At 41.2% G+C, this 23,096-nt stretch overlaps 1 protein-coding gene across 1 annotated transcript; it reads left to right on the top strand.

Annotated features, from left to right (window-relative positions):
- Window positions 1-14,448: 14,448 nt before the first annotated feature.
- On the top strand, window positions 14,449-16,657 carry TWIST1 (twist family bHLH transcription factor 1). Its single transcript, XM_047753841.1, has 2 exons — window positions 14,449-15,471; window positions 16,006-16,657. Exon 1 carries the CDS (start codon window positions 14,821-14,823, stop codon window positions 15,427-15,429), a length of 609 nt encoding a protein of 202 aa, XP_047609797.1. The 5' UTR covers window positions 14,449-14,820; the 3' UTR covers window positions 15,430-15,471; window positions 16,006-16,657.
- Window positions 16,658-23,096: the final 6,439 nt, after the last annotated feature.

The raw sequence follows: 23,096 nt of genomic DNA, 5'->3' as shown, positions 1-23,096 counted from the left end.
TGTAGCAAAATTTTTCAAAAAAAAGCAGTTCAAATATATATAATTCAAAAATTTTAATTATAAAAAATTTAGCATATTTTTAGTTCATCTGCTGCTGTGACTTTATCTTTGACAATATAGGGCTAATGTACTGATGTGTAGAAGCTTATAATTATTAACCATTATACCCTTGCTTCCAACTCAGGACAACAAAGCTTTCAAGTTAAGCTTTAAGTCTAACTTAGGTCTTCCATTTAAGATTAGTTGGACTCTTAAGAAAATCTCACTTTACTGGTAAGCTATATTATGCGTTTTACTACCAAATTTCATGGAACACATGTCAAAATCACTCCTCAGTAACTTTCAGTATCTCAGCTAAGACAGACAGTATTTACTGAAGATAGCCAGAAGTATATGTATTATTCAAGAGCTGAAAAATCTATAAGAGGATTAAACCACACAATTGGAAAGACATCAGCTTTTGCAAAAATTAGTAAATCACATTTACCACAATTACATCATAAAACCTATAGGAAATGACATTATTTTTTGTAAAAGAACAGCTCTGTGAAATGTGTTGGTTATTTAAGATACAGATGTTTGCTTCCTCCTCCGGTGAATTTAAGTGAAATAAACTTTCAGGTCATAGTACCAGTAATAGTTGAACTTCTCCTGGACTGTGTGTGTGTGTTTTTGTGTGCTTTTCCTAATGGACCCTGCGGATCTATGCTTGTTTTGTTGCAGTCTGTTCACATTGTATAGTAGTTTTCTTAGAGTCAACTGTCTAATCTAGGATTAAAAAATGCAGAGGACAGAAAGATAACTAGCTTCCTATAACCCCAGGCCTCTTAAATATAAGCTATAAATCCTCAAAAAGAAATTCATTGGACATTGGGCATACATTCAATTGCTAACTTAGCTAAGTTTTACTTTATATGCCCTGTTTTCTTTTTTTCTTTTTGATTCATTTATCTTATCTTTAATATATGTATTCTTGTTGGCTTTTTAAAGTTTATGTCATCTACCTCAACTATTTTTCTGTAATTAAGTGTATATTTATAAATACATACTATTTTATAAGACATTCTTCTTTAAGAATTTTTTGTTTAGTTTTGCACTTGTCACCTTTTTTATGACAACTGATTAGGCTTTAATTGCTGTTTCCGTATATCATCATTCACCAATTTTTGTGACATTCTCAGTAAACTAAGAATATACATGACCATTTGTTGTTGTTAAAAAGGAAAAACGGTATTTTCTGAATGCTTCACAGTTGTTCTTATGTGTAAGTGTGACTTTGGCTAGGTATGTGAACTTCTTAGACTGCAATATTCTTTTGGCCTGTGTTCTTATGTCAAAGACCTAAGTAGCCCACATTTTCACTCCTTTATAAGTAATCCATGCTCTCTATCTGGATGCCTTTAAAATGGTTTCTTTAATATTCAACATTTCTCTGAGAATATTTATAGGTATGGCTTTGTTTTCATTCACTTTACCTTTCATTCAGTTTGCCATTCCATTCTATGAACTCTGTTAGTTTGTTTTCTTATGCTGGAGAGTTATTTTATGTCTTTTATTATTGATTATTGTTTCTTCTCAACTTTGCCTAGTGTCTTCTTAGGAAAATGAATTCTCTCTAATTTTAAAGATATTGTACCCTTCCCAAAATCCCTATACCCTTTATCTGATTTATTTTTTCTCCTTTGCAGCCGTGATCACCATCTTTTGTTGGTTCGTTTTGTTTGTTTGTTTTAGTCCTCATCTCTTCCACACACGTACTTACTACCATGGTGATCTTCTCTAGTTACATACCTTAAAAGGCTATCCATATGCTGATAAATTCCAAATTTTATCTCCACCCCGGACCTCTCTCACAAATTCCAGACTCACATGTGCAACTGCCTGCCCAACAGTTCCACTTGGGTTTCTAGCAGACAGCTCAAACTCAGCATGTCTGAAATTGAACTCTATCTCTCTTCTGAAATGTGCTCTGCCACAGCCATCTCCATCTTAGTGGATGCGAACCCCCCTCTTTCTTTTGCTCAAACAAAAAGCTTTAGTGTCATTCTTGATTCCTCTTCCATACACCTCAAATCTTATCTTTAGTGAATCTGGTTGGTTCTACCTTCAAAATATGTCTAGCATATAACCACTTTTTCCAGTGTAAACTCCACTGCCACTACCCCATTTTAGGTCACAGTCACCTCTCATCTAGGTTACTATAATAGTCTCCTTACTAGTCTCTCTTCCCCTAAAGCAAAGTCTGTACATGCCATTGACCTTGGAAAAATATTGCTGGGTCAGCATTATTCCTGTTACACAGAGATGTTGTCAAATGAATGCTTTTGTGTTCTGACACTTGTGGGAGTGATATCTTCATATCATAACCAGAATGGACTTCTCCTTAAATGGTTGTGCCATCCTAAGGAATCAAGAAAAGAACAGAATTGACATGTCAGCAGTCAAAGAACTAATGACCCTTCCTATTCTAATTGCCACAGCCTCAGATTAGGCACTTTACTTAGTACTTTCTCCCATCTATTTTATTACACAAACCTCTGGCACTTTGAAATCACATAGCTGGAAGGCATTCCTTCTGTTTCAGCTCAGGATTAACTGCTTCTGCTGCTTCTTTGCAAAGAAAATAAAATAAGAGTTCCTGTTGTGGCTCAGCAGGTTAAGAACCTGACTGGGGTCCATGAGGATTCAGGTTTGATCCCTGGCTCTGCTTAGTGGGTTAAAGATCCAGCATTGCTATAAGGTGTAGCCCTAAAAAGACAAAAAAAAAAAAAAAAGAGAGAGAGAGAGAGAAAGAGAATACAGATGATTTTTCTTTATTATGGGTTTTTTCCTTCTTTGCCAGTATTTGTGCCATGTCCCTCAAGTGCTCCTATACAAAATAAAACATCGTCTTAACTACAGCTGCAGTATTCAGGTGAGCAAGACCAGAGGTGATTATTGAATAGTTTCAGAATCCAATTAGTAATATTTGATTGAATACTTGTGGGAGGAGATGGCCTCCAAATTAATATTTTTAAAGTGAGTGTTTTTAATCTTTGATTTTGAGTAATAGATGTTACTCCATTTCATTGTCATTCAAGCATCCTGGCTAAAATATAGTTTTAGGATAGCAGTGAGGTAAATTGCGGAATATTTGAACTATGATGGTACTTGCATTTTTTACATATTCTTGAAAAAAGTAATAATCAATAAACAACTCTTTATGGATTACCCATTTTGTACATCATGGAGCCCATAAGAACTATGAGAAGAGTTCGATTTCTGATGGCAAGTAGGCTACTTAGGGAAAAAATTCTAAAACGAATGAAAGAGACTTCAGGATGAGCCCCTCAACACCAAGTCGTGATACAGAGCATCTCAATGCTATGGGCTCTGGAAATGTATTCTCTGCTGGAGTTCTGAATGTACCACTTCCAAAACAACTTCCTGCTATTGCCTGAATGCCCATTTTGTCAGTCCTGGCGGGGGACTGTACTCCTCATGATTACTTAGATGAAAGAGAGGGTGGGCTAAGGAAAAATGTGAAATTGAAGGTGGTCCCTAGGTTTTTAGGTTAATGATTAAATGATTTACTGAAATGTACTGATTTGCTGACAGTGACAGTTAGTTCAAGGTGTCTGTGAGAAGCCTACATTGCAGTATCAAGTGGAGAGTTGAATATGAGTCCTCAGCTCACACAGGATGCTACCCAATATGGAAACTGAAGAGGCCACATGCCCCTTCTTACCACTTCTTGGCAGCTAGTGCATAGATAAATTATTGAACTTCCTCCAGTTAGTGTTCCCACCCTGAACTTTGAACTTTTAGGAAGTAAGACAAGGATATAGGAACAGTTGCACTTCAGAGCTGGATCATCAACTCATTTCTTCATTTACCCTTTAAACCACTCCTTTTACACTTAGAATTGAGTGCAAATGATTTCTCTCAGGCTACAAGGTACTGTGTAACTTAGTTCTCATTTAAAATAATAATATCAAACACGTACCAAGTTCCAGGCACCATTTCAAATAATTAGGACTTATGGCTTTATTTTATCATCCCAATAACCTAATGATGTGCATCTCCCTTTGACAGGAAGTGTAGAGGAGAAAATAAGATATCTAAGGTAATGAGAAGTTGAGCCGTATTGGAGCCTAGGCTGACTGGCTCCACAATCTGGGCCATCATTCACTACACTGTTCCTCTGACCACTCTATCTTGCCAGAAAAGAAAGAAGTACCCTGGACTCCTAAAATTGCTTCTAGCCCTAGTAGTCTATGATTTTATTGAGGTGATTGATTTAGAAGACATTTCTCCATTTCTGCAATTGTAATATTTTAAGAATTCTATAATAAAATAAAATCAACTAATTTAATCTAGGGAAATTATCTAGATTTCTACTTTTATTCCGCTTTCATTCTATATAATTGCTCCATTATTTCTACTAATATGAGCCATACCTAATAACTCACAGAAATGACAAAAGCTAAAGCATACTTGTGTTTGCAGTATCTGTTTTCACATATAAAATCCTATAGTCCTTCTGTTTTACCAGAGTTTGCCATGAAATTGTCTTTCTCCCATGAAAATGTGCTAAACAAGGTACTATAAAATATTTCAATGAATTTCTGAAAAATATCTGAATCAATATAATGAAAATAATAGTGAATAAATGTTACATAAATCTAGAAGCAGTTTATTTTTCCTAATAATTATATGAGATTATAGTTTATTTCAGAGAATGACCAGTTAAAAAATAAATTAAATAGAATTTATTTGTTCTTGAGATAGTCTAATCCTTCTGATATACTCCAGTATTAACGTCTTTGCTTTTTTCTTTCTTTCTTTCTTTCCTTTGGCCACGTCTGAGGCATGTGAAAGTTCTCAGGCCAGCGATCAAACCCACACCACAGCAACGACCCACACCACAACAGTGAAAATGCCAAATCCTTAACACACTGAGCCATGAGAGAACTCCATCTTTAGTGTATTTTTAGCAATTGTTTCTCCTCAGCCCAAACACTGGTCTGGGAAATTTAAGTTGCCATTAAGCCTGCTTATGACTGTTAGTGGGTATATTTGTTTTCTCAGTTATTAAATACACTTCATATGCTCTGGAAATGTTTCTCTCTTGAACACAACTACATCTAAATAGGCCAGTTCTATGTAGTTCAAATAAGTAGATCATGGATTATTGTTTGCTCTCAAAGCACATCTGATAGTGAAATAGAAAAGTTCAAGGCTCTAAGATCTTTATAAATATATTTCAGGGTTCTAAGACCTTGACAGAAATTGAGGAGTCAAGATCATTTGGCTCTGGTTTCCTCGCTCTTGTGCTCAATCTATCTAGAGTTGAATCCAAAAGACAGAACTGGACAGCTTCAGCCATACTGAACAACAAGCATGAAAGGTTCAGACAAGCCCATGGTTTCAGGCCAAGGCCCACACTTGGAAAAATTGCAAAGACCCTTGTACTACAACTTTCCCTTCTTAACAATTTTCCCTGCCTTTTCATTATATCCTCTCTAATATGTCCCAGTGTCCTTTTGCTTCCCTGAGCCCCTCCTTTCTTGAGAAAAACATCACTCAATCTAATTCCCTCAAAAGTGTTAGAGACCTAATGTGTTACCTCACTTTGGGGACTGTGACATCTAAAAGAAGAACCTGGAGAGGTCAATGCCAGGCCCCAATTTACTGAGTTACCAGTGATAGCTTTAGAGCATGACTGTGGGAAGTGGAAGGTGGTTTTGAAGGGAGCTCCTTTTGCCTCCCCACCCCCCACAAATCACTTCACTGCCTATTTTACTCATTTTTGGCACAAAAGTTTAGGCCCACGCTTGGCCACAATTGGTTTTCAGAACTAGAAGGAAACTTATTCTCATTTTTAGTAAAATGCTCTCAGGTTCCAGATATGGCTGATTCTTAGAGTTATAAGAGGTCATGGACAAAACTTTTTCATCTATAAAACTGAGTAGTCAGGAGTTCCCTGGTGGTTCACTGGGTTGGGGATCCGTCATTGTCACTGCTGTGGCGTGGGTTTGATTCCTGGCCAGGGAACTTCCTTGGGAACGGCCAACAAAACAAAACTGACTAGTCAGATTAGATAATTTTTAAAATCCTTTATACAGTTTTCAACTTTTTAAAATTATCTATCCAGTTACTTCATTTTACAGATGAGGAAACTGGTGCCTCCAAATCTCCCTAAATCCAGGAATTTTCTTCTGAACTTTATATTATCCTGTCCACATCCTCATAGCTACTATAATGGTGTATGTTCTCATAAATAAAATAATGCACTTAAATTAGGTACATTGTAGGTTGATGCAAGAACTTCCTAAATCTAATCACATGACTTTCTAATCCATTCTCTGTGCTCTCTGTCCACAGACTGATATTTCTAAAATGGTCCTGTCCCTTCCCTGCCCAACATTCTTCAGTTTTCCCACTTGCATTTAGAATAAAACCTAGATTCCTTAGCATGGCACACAAAGAAACTTGTATCATTTCCGGTTGCTTTCACACCTGTTCTACTTTCAACCACACAAAACTCCTTACAGGTTCCTGAAAAGGCCATGAATGCTCATGCCTTCAGGTTTTGCTCATGCTCCTTCCAATGTCTCTTTCCTCCCACCCTTTCTACTTTCCTCCTGGTTCACCCCGATTTATCCTTCAAGACCAAAGCTGAGATAAAGTGCATTTCAGGAAAACTACAATATATGCTTGCTGTGTTATTTATAATATCCAGTTCTGCTAAAAAGAATAAGAGAAACAAGGATAATTGATAATATTAAGTATGTAAGTAAGTCACCTGAGAGACTTCTTAGACATCACTAAATTAAATAAGAAGAGACTGAAAGACTATATAAGCATCAAATTATCATGAAGCTCTCAGGGAGCCCCATAGTGATGAAACATCCATACCTATGAGGTGTTAAATAGGCTCCCTTTGGTGACATCCAATATGATCCACTGTTCTCTAGCCAAGACAGAAAGAAAAAAGCCATAGCCACTCCACAGGGTAAGTGTCAAGCATTAGCTATAGAAGAAAGTATTTGTCCTGTCCCTTTCTATTAGGCAAGCTTCAGTGGATCCCAGTCCCCTCCATCATTGTTCACCCTTAACTTTTAACCTCTTAACCACACCGTCAGCAAGGAAGTGTGCTGGGAAGGGAAGAAGGAAGGGTGGAGAGAGAACAAGAGAGAGGGAGAGGAAACATGTTAACATTTTATACCTGTATATTTCAGGATCAGGGTAGCATGGTGCTTCTTTCCTGCTTGCAACCTATCCTAGTATACCTACTCCATTTATCTTAGTACTACTATATACTATATACCACTAGTATATCCTAGCATACCTACTCCATCTATTTCCTTTTCTTGCTCTATGTTTCAAACTGACTCAATAAATGATGTGACATGTGCTTATTAATTTAATCTGTGGCCTTTCTCTGTGTTCTCTCTGGGACAGGTTTCCTGGACATGTATTTGGGGGCTGCCATTGCATTGAGGTAATTTCCCAATGCACAAAAGCATCCTGTCACCTCAGACTAGGTCCAGTGTCTATCCATTGGCACTCCTAGAAAATATCTACCACAGCATTTGGCTCTCCAATATTACAAATTTGTTTTCCTGTTTATTTCTCATTAGTCTGTGACATCCTTAATGTTAGGGACTAAATCTCCTTATTCAGAGCACCTAAAATAGAGGTTTTGGTATAGTTTTATTAAATTACAAAAGAATCAACAAATGGGTTGCAACTGATTAGGACCAGAATTCAGGTCTCCTGAAAGGATCATTAGGCAGAAAGAAAACCTCACGATTTTTCAAGTAGTGGTGAGAACAAGACCCATCACTTACAGCTATGTCTTTCCCTGAGGTATCTGAGGTAGGGAGGGCAAAAGCATTGATTCTGGCTAAGCTCAGGGAAACACTCACAGTTTGATATCCATCGTGTAGGTAAAATGGAAAATAACTAATGAACCAGGAGGCTTAGTAACCATGTAAGATTATTGAAACCTTATCATGGTTCATAGCATTTTTCATGGAATAACAGCATCTTTATTGCCCCAAACATCTTCTGCCATCAACCTGGGATCCAATGATCATGGTATGTTACTATTTTTATTATAATTCTGAATAGAGCATAACTAGTAGATGAACATCAACTTTAAAAGTTTCACGGCCTTCCACCCTGTTCCTTACTTTTTGTTGTGACTAAGGTGAAAATGACAGGAATTTTTTAAAACTAAGTGCCTATATCAAGGGATAGGCAGTTATTTGCAACAATCTCTGAGTAGAAACTGAGCAATTAATCCTGGTGCTTTTCTATTTCCCACTAAGTGCTTTAATTTCTTTCTTTCTCTTGTCATTTAAGCCTTTTACTCCTCCTACACACTAAGCCTCATTCTTTTTCTCAATCAGTCTTGCTCACTTGGTCCAGCTACCTCTTTTACCCTCTCTCACCAGACACTGCTCTGTCTCTCTTGATCTCATTATTTTCACTCTGTTCCATCTCTCTTGTTATTTTCTCTTCTTGTTTTTCCAGGCCTTTTGGTCCATTCCTCAGAATTCTAGTTGAAGCAGGGATTGTCTAGCTTGGTTGTCATGGCATTCCACCAGAATTAAGAAATTCTTCCAGAAAAATACCAAAACATAATTTAAGTTACTTTAGTTTGCAGAGTTATCAAATACTCTGAAAACGTTTTTTTAATTTTTATTTTTTTTGGCTAAGCTGGCAGCATGTGGAAGTTACCCAGCCAGGGATCCAACCTGCTCCACAGCAGTGACCCAAGCAGCTGCAGTGACAAAAACGGATCCTCAACCTGCTGTGCTACAGAAGAACTCCTAGAAACTTTTTCTTTGAGAAAAAGTAGCATGAGAGAGCAAGATGATCTTAAATTAAGTCAAAGATTGTATGTAATAATTCTGGGGAAGTATTAGGATCAACTACCTTAAAAATATGCTATTTTTCCATATCTTAGAAAAATAATTTTAGTTTTTTACCTACCATGTGCATTAAAATATAATTGACAAACCATAAAACAGAATTTTCATGTAATTTTTTTTCATGTAAAGACATCCCAAGTGCCTAGGTAGAAGATTCAAACTTTCAAAGGCATTTTGGAATAGTAATATTTGTTTTTAATTTAATTGTTGAATTGTTATTCATTGCCAAATATGGCTCCAAAATTTAAAAAGTAAAATCCAGGTCAATGAGAATTTTGTACAAAACTTGCTAGTATAAAAAGAATTTTGGGGAGTTCCTGTCGTGGCTCAGAGGAAACGAATCCAACTAGGAACTGTGAAGCTGCGGGTTTGATCCCCGGCCTCGCTCAGTGGGTTAAGGATCTGGAGTTTCCGTGAGCTTTGGTGTAGGTCACAGACATGGCTCAGATCTGGCATTGCTATGGCTCTGGTGTAGGCCAGCAGCTATAGCTCTGATTAGACCCCTAGCCTGAGAACCTCCATATGCCATGGATGTGGCCCTAAAAAGACAAAAGACAAAAAGAAAAAAAAAAAGATTTTTTTCTTTGAACAAAATGCTGTTTTGCAAAAAAAAAAAAATTCTAATGTAAAATATTTTCCCTTAAAAGAGTAGGATTTTAGTATGTTTTCTTAAATTATGCTCTTCTTTTATGCTCTACAAGAAAAAAGATGAAATCTCCCAAAAAATCTAAAGCTTGAATCCCAACTTATTTTTGTTTTTTAAGGTTAATAAAAATGACATAAACCAAATAGACATTCCAAAAATGATATTTATTGATTGTGTAGTATTTCTGGTATTCTGTTAGCTTTCCTCTCCTATAAGATTCTTTTCAACAAAGTTCTCTGGGAAATTGTGTCCTCTTGTGGTCATTGGCAAAAACAACATGTTTTCGCAGGAATAATCAATCCAAACAATGGAAATGGGATTTAAGACTTCAGGAAAACCCACTTGTGAAAAAAGGAACTCCTTTAAAGTGAAGAGAGATGAAAGTTATGAGTAATCAGAAAGGGAAATTTAGTTGGAAAAACACAGAATGTAAGTCATTCAAGTTATATTGAAATTGCTTGATCATCAGATGATTAAGGAGATAAAAAACAATTACTATGTAGAAGGTTGTAGCCATGATAAAAAGCGTCTATGAATAGCTGTGTATTTCTTACAGTATTTCCTCAGTTACTCCAGCAACTCTGAAATAAGTGAGAGTGTATTTCAACAAGGCTAAGTGGCAGCAAAGCTGGGACACAAACTCTCTATCATGCATACCCAACAAGGTAATAAAGGGTTGGGGAGGGTAGAGGAAAGACCCTTCAAGACTCAACACCTTCCCACACTCTGATCTTCTCTCCCTGTATTTTATATATTATGTCTCCTTATCCTCATTTTGAGTGCAAAATGTCAGATATTTTAAAGATTAGTATTTGTTTGAAATTTTTATTTGCTCATTTGAGGTGCAAATCTTAACTCAATTTCTCGTACTTTATACTTTTTCATTTTATTTATGGATTGAAAGCTTTACATTTCATGATTTTAGACCCCTATTCTTTTATTATCATTATTATTATTTGGCCACACCCATAGCATATGGACGTTTCCCATCCAGGGATGGAACCTACACTATAGCAGTGAACCGAGGCAGCTGCAGTGACAACGATGGATCCTTAACCCACTGTGCCACAAGGGAACTCCTAGACCCCTATTCTTAAAGAAATCAGGGAGAGAGAGAGAAAGAGTCATGAATTAAAGTATCATTAAAAGAGAATGCCCTCTTATTAGGGCAAGGTGCTCAAGCATTCTTAAAGTGACCCATATCACTGAAAAAGAATCTGCTTTCACACAATTATCCAAGTCACTTGTGCTGACACAAATTTTATATAAAATCCTCTCATTTAAATGTCTGTCTAGGCAGTGTCCGTGGAGTGTTCAAAACAAGATGAAATCTAACATGTAGTCTCATCTGAGAGTCGCTCAAATGCAGCCTTTTCCAATCTGTGCCCCCTTCTTTGTGAATGTCCCTGTGCTTCATTTATGCAATCCATAAAAGTATCTCACAGAACTCTAAGCTAACAAACAGGTGGTAGGTCATTGAAAAATGGAGGAGAAAGAGTAGGAACAGATTGAGGCACTCACCTTTTATGCAAGTCCCCACTCCAAATTATACCAGCTGGCTAACATTCTATAATGTATGTGTGTTTCTTTTCCTTCTCTAAAATATTTATAAATGGAGCTAAGAGAATCCCAGTGCAAATAGGTACATACTTATTGCATATACTGAGTATGAGATTCCTAACTCTGTTACTTTTAATGGTATTCTTTTTTCAGTTTTTAACACAGCACACATTCCTCAGGAAGGACTGTGAAACTGCCAAGTTTGCAGTTTGAAAATAAAGCTCGTTTTTAATTATCTGAGTGCAAAAGAAAACCTTTTTGTTTTCAATTAATTTTTTCAGGGAATTTATTTTAGAAGTAGATGAAATTATTTAATTCCACTTAATTCAGTATTCCCAAAGAAGGCAGTCCTCCACTGACATCCTTCAAGTCAGACTGAGTTCAGCCCCAAAGAGAAATTTCTAAGACCTGTTTGAGAGCCTGAAATTAGGATTTAAGAACTAAGATTTCTTTTGTTAAGCCAGATATTTTGGAAATCAACATTATTTTGCATATATAAAATATCTAAAACTTTATTTGGCTCTTCAGCACATAAAATGAGAGCTTGCCTTTATTCTTGACCCAGCACGTGTGGATAAGAAATTTGTTAGAAAAAAAATGTTAGGTAGAATACAGGGCAATTGGGCCGGGAAATTTTTGTTTGCAAAGTAGGGATCATCAAGTCTAGAAGTTATGAGGGGTAATTCTTTTGGCATGCTACGATCTTCTGCTTAAAAACTAACTTCTAAACATTCAAAATCTTCCATCTTCATCTTTCACTCCTTCGAAGAGTTCAAGAGAAATTTTTCTCAGAACTAAAGTCATTCATTGTGACCCATCAAGAAGATTCCCGAGCCTGGGATGGTTCTGGTTAGCTCATTCATTTCAAACCCTATTCTAAGCATTCTGGCATCTATAGCATCGCCTCAGTCCCGGGGATCCAGTCCAGAAGCTCTTGATCTGCTAGAAGCTGAGTGCTCAGCGAAGGGCTGGGCTCACTTTAAACAGAACTAGTCATTGATGACTTTGCAAATGGAACTAACTAAAGATCCCTGGCTGCTTCGCTGTTGTGAACTCGGTTTCTCCTCCAGCTTCTTCACCTCTGTTTCCTTTACACTGCCTTTACCCTTTGCCCACAGTTTCCTGTCTTGCCTACCCATAGTCACAAAGTAAAGAGTCTGATTATTTGACCTTTTTATTTTTGAGTATTCAGCTAAAGGGAAAAAAAAAACAAAATTAAGATTTGAAATTGATCTTTAAAAAAAAAAAACACAGGCATAGGTGGAAAAATTTCGAGATTTCTGCAGCCACGTTCAAATAAGAATTGCAGAATACTGTGCAACTCAGATTTATCAAAGATAACATTCGGTAGAAAATAGGGCAGAATTTCAGCCTATTCTCTGCTTCCAAGAGATCAAATCTAGGCAGAAGATGCAATCAAAGGAGAGACTTATCAGAGTGTGCTTTGTTTTAAGAAGACCTGCCTGTAAACTATTAAGTGGAAGTCAAGGAGAATCCGATTTTCAGACTGGCTTTCATTTTAAAATATGGCAGCGACTTGAGAAACAGGCACGTTGGCATGCTGTGGTCATTGTCTATATAGCTTTGTACAACTAGTGATAGGCAAACTGTGCGAGTCGCTCCTCCCATTAAAGCTTAGCCTTGTTCGCAGAAGGGATTTTTCTGGCCCTCGCTTCCCCCAGAAGGCTGAGCCCTTCAGCCGGCCCCAGGCGCCCCACACCCTAGGTTTCTGAAGCTGAGAGACTCAGCAGGGCACAGCCACGTGGCCTGCCCGCGCGTCGTCTGGTCTCCCGCCTCCTCTTCAGAACACAGTGGATCACGACCCTTGGTCTGGCCCAGAAAGTGAGGCATCGCTGAGTTAATTCGCGGCTGAGAGTCCAGCCCGTGTAAAGAGTGAGGGGACCTGGGCCTGTTCAGGGTAGCCCAGCGCAAGGCAGACAACTTCTGCACCCCCAAATCTGCCCCGAAAAATCCCCTACTGCTTTTGACCTCTGGTTTGCTTTGCAGAAGTCAAATGAATGACATGAAACGGTTATTCCATCCCAATTCGTTCCAAAAAAAAGAAAAAAAAAAAAGTCTAGCACTGCAAAGATGGGTTTCTCTTCCATGGCAGCAGCTTCCCTTCCTTTCCAGCTCACCGACTTTTGTTGCTTCAGACTTGCCAGAATCTGCATTAACACCCTCTTCGAGGCTCTTTGTTGTTACTTATTAGATAGAGACGCTTAAAATGTAAAAATGTCTAAATAATCGTAATGCGTTTGAGGCGCCCGAAACCTAATTTCTCACTGTACCTCCTAGGAGTGAGGGGTAGGGAAGGGGGGTGGGGAAGGGGGCTCTTGCAGCCGTCAAACCCGCGTGTCCAGGAATTACTGCACCCCCATCTCTCTCAAAGCCGACCTTTAGAGGTCACAATGCAGGGCCTTATGTGGAAGTGGGGTGGGGATGAAATGACCACAGGGTACTCAACCATGGGCTAGCAGCTCAGGCAATCAGGGCCTCGGGCAAAGACGCTGCGCTGCCCCCCTCCGGCCCTGCTACCTTCTCCAAGGACAGGCCTGATTTCCGCGGGAGAATGAACTTCTGCCTCTTTCTAGCACCTTCGGAGAAGCAGACCTTTGGGCGTTGGGAAAAGTTAGATTGGGTTACTGTGAAGGGAAAAGAAAGGCCCAGATGCTTCTCCAGGAAGGATGAGAGAACAGGCCCGGACGCAGATCTGCAGTCCCCAGCGCAGCCACGTCTTCAGAAACGCCCAAGATCTCCAGGCCAGCCACGGTGGTTTGGCCCTGGTGACTCCAAGAGCCCGTCTACCTGACTATCCTCTGGGCTATGCCTTTGCCAGTTTTCTTGCCATTTCCCCCGCCCCAGCAATCTCAAACCCGCCCCACGGACCTAGAGGGTAGTGGGGCAAGCTGAAACTTAACCCACTGCGTAGAAGCTGTCGCCGCCGCTGCTGTCACAGTCACTCGGGAGAGACCGACACCGCAGTGGGGACAGTCCCCTCCTGCCGCTTCCCCGGGCTGCGCTTCGGTGCGGGGGCGCGGCCGCGGGCTCCGGCGCGGAAGGAAATAGCCCCGCGCCCCGCGGGCGTAGGGCAGCAGGGAGGGAAGGGGGAGGGCAGCAAGGAGGCGGGCAGAGGGGCCGGCCGCCTGGGCCAGGTCGTTTTTGAATGGTTTGGGAGGACGAATTGTTAGACCCCAAGAAGGGGGGTGGGGACGGAGAAGGGGGGCTGGAAAGCGGAAACTTTCCTATAAAACTTCGAAAAGTCCCTCCTCCACACGTCAGGCCAATGACACTGCTGCCCCCAAACTTTCCGCCTGCACGGAGGTATAAGAGCCTCCAAGTTTGCAGCTTTCGCCCAACTCCCAGACACCTCGCGGGCTCGCCGGCACAGGCAGCGTTTCCAGAAGGCCGAGTGGGGTGTGCGTGCGGCCGTTGGGCGCCTTCTTTTTGGACCTCGGGGCCATCCACACCGTCCCCTCCCCCTCCCGCCTCCCTCCCCGCCTCCCCCGCGCGCCCTCCCTGCGGAGATCCTCCTCGTCCCTCCTCCCGCTCCCTCCTCCGCGGGCCGCATCGCCCGGGCCGGCGCCGCGAGCGGGGGAAGCTGGCGGGCTGAGGCGTCCCACTTTCCTCCTCTTCCCCGGGCCGCCCCTCTGCCCCGGGCCTGCGAGGCCGCGCCTTGCCGCCCGAGAGATGATGCAGGACGTGTCCAGCTCGCCAGTCTCGCCGGCCGACGACAGCCTGAGCAACAGCGAGGAGGAGCCGGACCGGCAGCAGCCGCCAAGCGGCAAGCGCGGGGGGCGCAAGCGGCGCAGCAGCCGGCGCAGCGCGGGGGGCAGCTCGGGGCCCGGCGGGGCCGCGGGCGGGGGCGTCGGAGGCAGCGAGGAGCCTGGCAGCCCGGCCCAAGGCAAGCGCGGCAAGAAGTCTGCGGGCTGCGGCGGCGGCGGCGGCGGCGCTGGAGGAGGTGGCAGCAGCAGCGGCGGCGGTAGTCCGCAGTCCTACGAGGAGCTGCAGACACAGCGGGTCATGGCCAACGTGCGGGAGCGCCAGCGCACACAGTCGCTGAATGAGGCGTTCGCCGCACTGAGGAAGATCATCCCCACGCTGCCCTCAGACAAGCTGAGCAAGATCCAGACCCTCAAGTTGGCGGCCAGGTACATCGACTTCCTCTACCAGGTCCTACAGAGTGACGAGCTGGACTCCAAGATGGCCAGTTGCAGCTATGTGGCCCACGAGCGGCTCAGCTACGCCTTCTCGGTGTGGAGGATGGAGGGGGCCTGGTCCATGTCCGCGTCCCACTAGCAGGCGGAGCTCCCCACTCCCTCGGCAGGGCCGGAGACCTAGGTAAGGACCAGCGTCTCTGCGCCCCTTGTCGGCTCAGGTGGCAGACCCACTGACGGTCAGGCCGTGGCTCCCCGTCCACCTAGCCTTCCTGCTTGTGTCCCACTCCCTTCTCTACTTTCCCACCCAACCTGGCACCGCCACCTCATCCCCAGAGCGTCCCTGGAAGACAGCTCAGTCCCCTCTAGGGAGAGAGGGATGCGCCCTTGAGAACCGTGTGCGTGTGCGTGATGAGTGTTCGTGACAGACAGGAGGCAAGACTGAGAAAGAGTCGAGGGTCATTGGTAAGGAGAGTCTTGCCAGCGCCTCCCTTTCTTTTGGCTTTAAGTTTTCCTTCTCCTTAAAACAAATGTTTCCAAATTCCACCTCCTCCTTCTTTTCCGCCCACCCACTTCCTCTTGCCCTTGGGCTGAAATCCTTCCAGGTTGTTCAGCCTAATTTCTCCGTGGTGGTGATAAGAACAGTGCTCACTAGTCTTAGAAAACAGCCACAGAGACCTAAACAATAACCAACTTTCCTCCCTCTGGGTTTTTGCAGATGTCATTGTTTCCAGAGAAGGAGAAAATGGACAGTCTAGAGACTCTGGAGCTGGATAACTAAAAATAAATATATATGCCAAAGATTTTCTTGGAAATTAGAAGAGCAGAACCCAATTTCAAAGAAACAGGGCGTGGGGCGCACTTTTAAAAGAGAAAGCGAGACAGGCCCGTGGACAGTGATTCCCAGACGGGCAGCGGCACCATCCTCACACCTCTACATTCTGATAGAAGTTTGAACAGTTGTCTATGTTCTTTTTTTTTTTTTTTAATTTGACGAAGAATGTTTTTATTTTTATTTTCTCATGCATGCATTCTCAAGAGGTCGTGCCAATCAGCCACTGAAAGGAAAGGCATCATTATGGACTTTCTCCATTTTAAAATGGTAACAGAGGAATTTTAAGAACACCTTTAGAAATAAAAATACGGAATCAAACTGACTTGCAAAATCAGTCAGTCAATTCCTTTTTTCGATTTTCCTCTGAAGGAAAAAAAAACTTAAAATACAAAAAACAACATTCTATTTATTTATTGATGACCCATGGTAAAATGCAAATAGATCCGGTGTCTAAATGCATTCATATTTTTATGATTGTTTTGTAAATATCTTTGTATATTATTTTTCTGCAATAAATAAATATGATTGAAAATTTTAAGAACCTTAGAGTTTGGTCTATATTTTTAAAGGATTAAGTTGGAGGTAAATACCTGCTTGTTTAACTCTGGAGACACCCAGGAGGGTGATGGGGCAGTAATACAAACAAAGCAGTGAAAAACTCAAAGTGCCTGCTGACAGGTACAGGCAAGTTATTTAGAAAAACAGCTTTATCATTATTCCTGTTTCGTGCTCAATGGGCTTAGCATCTCCCCTTCATCTCTTATCAGGTCTCCAGACAGCAAAACCTTAATAGTTATGCATCCCTCTTACATTTTGAGAAGGCAGCTTTAAAACAGTTAAATGCAAATAAGCACTGCAAGCCAGCACTATTTCTCTTGTAACTGTGCTTTTTTGTCATGCCCTCTACTCTTTATGAGGATTTTTACATAATAGGTTTATTTCAGTGAAAGGGTGCATAAAGTGTTATCAAAATTACCAATCTATACATACACATAAATGAATACAAATGTATAGAAAATAAAGTTTAATTCAGACTTCCATTTGTGAAGTAATTCACTTAACTCTTCTTTCATGAATGAGGATGACATTTAATGTCAAATTTGCTGAAAAGAAAAGCCAAAGTTAAGCCTATTTTCCCATGTTGATGTCCATTTGGGAAGAATTCTTTATATGCAAAAAACATACAGCTATGGAGTTAAGAACAACAAAGAACCTGAAATCTCAGTATCTTCAGTAACTACTGGAACAGTTACGATTTTAAATGCTATAGCTGTTCATTTTGTTCAGTTCATTAGCAAATATATTTTATCCAAAAGTACTCAGAAATTTTCCCTAATTACTTAAATGTATACAAAATCTGATGCAGTAAAGCAAAACATTAACAGGGACAAATGATGGTTGATTTTTTTTTTTATTTCATTCTGGTAATTTCTGGGCTAGAAAAATGCTGCCTTTTATAGTGAATAATGGTAGAAATAGGTAGTTTGTCTCACTTAGTTCTTAACTTTTAAATCCAGTTTACTGCATTGAAGTATAATTAGAGATCCTTTCAAACTGGAAAATAATGTTGCTGCCTAAATCAAACAATCACTATGGCAAATAAGTGTAAGAATCCAAACAGATTTGCCTAGTTCAGGTTGAGGTTATTACATTGCCTGAAGGGTTTTTGTTTTTTTTTCTTCCCTCTCCACACATCATCATAGAATGCTGACATGACATATTGTAAATTTATTATTGTGAGTATTTTAGACCATGTTTTACAATAAGAAGCCTGTGGAATTTATGTATATTAAAGATTAGTGAAAGCTTGGGGAAATAATTTTCTAGATTTCGATAGTCTTACAAAATAAAGAGATTGGAAACTGATTATGTGTGGATATATATGTGTGTGTGGGGTGTGTGTGTGTAGAAGAGAAATGTAAAGAGGGTGCCCTGGAAGGATAAGGGGAGCATCAAAACGTTAACTCTTTCTTTTGAGTGTATCATTGAACCACCTCCATTTTCTAAATTGTTCATGGAGGAATCTCCTTGTTCACTAGCTTGGTCTGGCTATTTGATATTTCAGATGTCTTGACGTACATCAGAATGGAGCTGACCATCCTTGCTGAGAAGGTAATTTCTATCTTAATCTCTGATGCTATAGAAAGTAGAAGTTTCAAAAAAGCCTTCCATTTTCATTTTTTTTTTCATTTGGTGTTTTGTTCTCTCTCCTTTGCTCATAAGAGAAAAGACTTTGCAGAAAAACAAATGTCACATTTATGTTGAGTAGTACTTAATACTAAACTGAAGGTAATATTTCCCCCAAGATTTTCAGATAAATAAACAATGAAAGAAGGGTGGCGAAAAGCTTTACTTTGAATGAGAAGAATTCATGGTGGGAAATGTTAATTATTAGAATACAATTTTCAGCTTGCAGACTATCTCTGTGTTTCCAAATTCTCCCACCCCACAAAACAATGCTAATTCTTTTTCAGAATAGAAATGAAGCCACCTGTGTTTCTATCAGTACTTCCTATATTCATTTTATTTTTACTACCTATTCTTATTTAAAGGACATTTAGAGTGAATTACCTCTTGTTTCAGAAGTGAGAATTTAATATGGTGACTGGATCCAGGAGTCTTTATCCTTTAGCCAGAATGTATTCATTGAAGGGAAATACTGTATTAATTGTTTAGGGTGACTTCTAATCAACTGACTAAGAAGGTTTCCTTAACTGTACATATAATTTTTTAATCTTGCTTTCCTTTTCTTGGATTGATAGACTTCAGTCATAAGAAAGCAGTAAATTTTTGTTCCCATTACACACATTTATCCTCTGAGCACACTAACAAGCAACATGCACAGATGAGAATTCATGCACAGTTGCAGATACCCTCCCCAAAGTGGAACGTATTAATAAAATGACGTTAAATAGCAGAAACTCACACAATGTGTGTACTTTTTTTCCCACACTCCACAACGGACACAAAGCTTCTTGCTCCTTCGGGTCCTCAGGCTCATATTCATAATGGAGCTTTTTAAGGGACACTTGGCCTCTTGCAAAAAAGTCGAGCATTTTGCACATTCCACGGTTTGGCAAACTCAGAACTGGTTATTTTCTCTAGACCGGTATCAAGTTCTTCTCAGGCATATGATTTCACTTGAAGTCCTGCCCAGGAATCCTTCAAAGTGAGCGTTTGTGCCGCTCTCATGATGTCAGGCGGTTTTCCCTGCATCTGTAATTTGAAGAAAAACAAACAAACCTGCGGGGAACAAACGCCACGGAAACCCAAACAGAACTCTGTGGGCAGCGGGAGTCTCACCTGCGGCGAGCGCGGGAGGGGGCGCGGCCCGGACTCCCCTGCGTGGGTGGCGGGCGGGCCTCACGGTGGGGAGAGTGACAATGTCCGCGGCCTCCTGGGATGCTGTGGACGCCCCCAGCCCCACGTCGGGCCGCTGCTCAGTGTAGGCGGCTCCTAGTGTCAGCGGTTGCAAAGGGAGCAGCAGCAAGAGATGCAGGCAAAGGCCTAAGCTTCTACTTCCAGAGACAGGTTCGCATTAGCGACAAACGGGTTGGAAAAGGGGTCCCTGGGGGCCACTTTTCTAGAACTTTCTACTGGTGTGTTGTAAAGCGTGCTCCACCCCCAGCGCCGGCAAAAGTGGAAGGAAAGTGTACTGGCAAAGTGGAAGGAGAAATAGGTTTCCTCATACTTTCTGAAAACAGGTCATCACACTATTTCCCAGACACTCTTTCCCAGAGCTCTCGAAAATGCCAACAGGATTATCAATTATCCTTGCCGCGCAGCAAAAGATAGACCCAGTAAACGGGGCATGAGATACATATCCCATTCGCTTTTGTCTCAAGACCCCAGGATGTGAGTCCACTTAATATTCTTGGCAAATCAAAGCACGTGTCCTTTGAAGAAGGTGTGTAATTGGAGTTTAAGGCATGTGTGGAATTCCCAGATGTCTATAAAGTAAGAAGGAGCATGTGGCAGGTCACTGGAAGGTGGGGCAGGTTAAAATCACTGGCACAAAAGTTCTCTCTTTATATTCCCCTTTATAAGGGCAACGGAGATAAGCCTTGGGGAAAGGATGGGATGGGGTCATAATGAATATGCAGCTTCTCATATCAGAGTCACAGTAACCATGGTAAAAAGCACATGGTCAGAAAACCTCAAAGAAAACACTCAATTATAGCCGAGATTTCGTGGGCGCCCGGCAATGAGATTGTTTGGGGTTTTCTGCAGCAAGGGCTTCGGAACTGTCGTCTTCCTTGTTTACGTGGACTATTTTCTTTTCTATTTTTTTTTCCCCTCTCAAGTTTATGGATGTGTCTTCGTACTTATGCAGGCGATTTAGGCTAAAGCCAGAGGAACACAATTCCAGATTAGGAAAAGAAAATCAGTTCTAAAAACCTAGAAGGCAGCCTTCTTGGGGGAGGGGAGATTGCGAGTGAGTGAAATTAATTTTCTCTAAACATTTTCCAGAGAGCCCGAATGCTCAATGAAAAGACAATCATCAAAATCAGCTGCGCCTTTTTTTTTTTCATTTCACTGAGGTGTATACGGGTGTGTATGAGACGACTTTAAAGTCGAATTTAGCCACTGCTTATTCGGCAGGTTTCTTTGTTTTGTTTTTGGTCTGAAACCGGAATCGAAGGAAATACCACTTTTCTCCTTGGTTTCAAGATGGTGCCTTCACTTACCTGAACATTGGAGCCAGAAGCGGAGACGTAAGAATGGGGGTCTGGCAAAGAAACTAGCCCTGATAAAGACTGGCGCTGAGGGGTGAGCTTGGAGGCCCCAGGGATTGGGGGCCCCAGGCAAAGGGGCTGGAACTAAGTGCCACACAGATCCCACCACTGAGGCAGGCGGAGAGGGGGAAAGGGACGCCCCAGGGGTGACGCGAGTGTGACAAGTGAAGAGTTAAGGAGGTACCTGAAGGAAGTTTATCTTGCCCAGATGTTAGGGCTTTTACTAAATGTCACGTGAAGAGAACAGATGTACAACTCGCAAATGGGGCCACGCCTGTAAATACAAGGGAGGCAACTGCTTGGAGGGAAAATCCAGGCATAAATCATCAACCTCCTTCTCTAGATATCTATTTTCTCCTTTAAATATTTGCTTCCGGACAGGGAAGGCACATCTTAAATTAAGTGTGTCTTCCAGGAGAAGACACAAGCCAATCGCCTGGCCAGCACCCCACCCCACCCACTTCTCTAGGTGCCTCGGGTGCGGATGGTTTGAGTGGAGGGCAAATTTCTTTCCAGCCTGCATTTTCTTTCTTCACCTTACCCATCCCCCCATGTTACTCTTTGGGTTTCTCAAAGACGTTTGATCCTGAGAAACATATCGGATCTCGGTTTGGAAAAGCTGAAACTAATCAATTGCCTTTTTGAAGGGGTAGAGAGTGATAAGAAGAGCAAAGGAATGCCAGGCCTGACAGACCCTAAACTTCCAAGATGCTGGGATGGGCTGAAAGATGAGTGGTGATCCTTCCCTCCTGGGGTGAGATCCAGAGGTCTGGGGATCCCTGCTGCCCGTGGGGGTATGGATTTTACCAAGTTAAATCATGGCTTTTGTTGAGAAGGATTTTTCAAATGGCTTGTACAGGACTTTTCCCTCCCTACATACAAGAAGGAAGTTCGGTTTATAAACAAAATTAAAATGAATTAGCAGTTGCCTGGTTGTGGAACAGTCTAATTCCCTTCTCTGTATTTAAGAGAGATGTTCATAGAGGTTCATATTATTGTATTATCACGTGGCACAGGCTTGGGTCTGTCCACCCATATTAAGATTTTAAATATTTGTCAACAATAACTTTAGGGTTTAATGTTAAATGAATTACTACGTGACTCTTCATTTAAACACAGCAGGATTCCTAAGTCTGTTAAACTGACATCTCACCTGGCTTACAGTTACTTTATAGCCACCCATACAGCTTTCTTCTTTAAACAAAATTTAAAAGTTGCAGTATTTTTTCCACAGTATTAAATCTAAATTTATTGTCTGATTTTATCTTATTCCTTTTTGGATTTCTGAACCTGTGGTCGGAATGGAAATGTATTCAAAGTGATTACATTAGGTTTAAGGGTTGACAGTTTTTTAAATGTATAAGACCAGATAAACAGACATATCTTTTCTCTCTATAGTATTTAATCTAAATACCCATCTAGCTATTCCTGGAGGAATTTAACCTTGATTTACTACCTTTGGGTGCATAACCTAACTGGTGATAGTACCTGCAGTGCCCTGAACAAAACTCTGAGATCCTACCCCTCTGGATTTGCCCAGCCTAGAGGAATGTTGGGTAGGACCCCAACTCCCTGACTCTGCTATGTAAAGCTTTCCTCTGAGGCTTCCAAACCTCCATTTCTAAACATAGTATTGGTCAAAACAGTCTACATTTCTTTTCCTCTTTTGTTCCTGAAATTTTGCACCCATCAAAGAATTGTTACTATTGTCGAAAGCACACAGCAAACACAGACCATCTCCACTGCAAGTTTAGCAAGGACAATGACAATCAGAGATATCTGCTGCTGCACTCCTAAATCAGTGTTCTATTCTTGGGGCAGAACACTACCTTCCAGAGCAGCATTCTTTAAAATGTTCGTAGGAAGCCCTTTTTCACATCATGGAAGAAGGAAATTTCTGTTAGCCTCTTACTAAGGTTGCCTCTCTCCTCATTCCTCTGTGACTCCTCTTGTTACCCGCCTCCCCGTCAATACACACACCTTTTAAAACTTCTAACTTTGTAACATATAAAAGAGACCTGGAGCAGAGAATCCTTCTTCCTCTTCCTTTTCTCTAGGCCCCAACTGAGTGAAACTTAAAACACATCTCATAGATCAGTTTTCCCTCTCTGAAGTTAGGCACAGTCCACGACCCGGATTTTCAAATAGCCCATGCTGGAGTCTGCAATATTTAATCCAGTCAGCTATTAAATGTCCTCCCGCTAAATCAAGAGTATAAGAATCCGTACAGGGGATAAT

The sequence above is a fragment of the Phacochoerus africanus genome, chromosome 11 (genome assembly GCF_016906955.1).
Source record: "Phacochoerus africanus isolate WHEZ1 chromosome 11, ROS_Pafr_v1, whole genome shotgun sequence".
Classification (NCBI taxonomy): domain Eukaryota; kingdom Metazoa; phylum Chordata; class Mammalia; order Artiodactyla; family Suidae; genus Phacochoerus; species Phacochoerus africanus.
The sequence above is the reverse complement of the archived record's forward strand: the minus strand, read 5'-3'. Positions and strand labels throughout refer to the sequence as shown.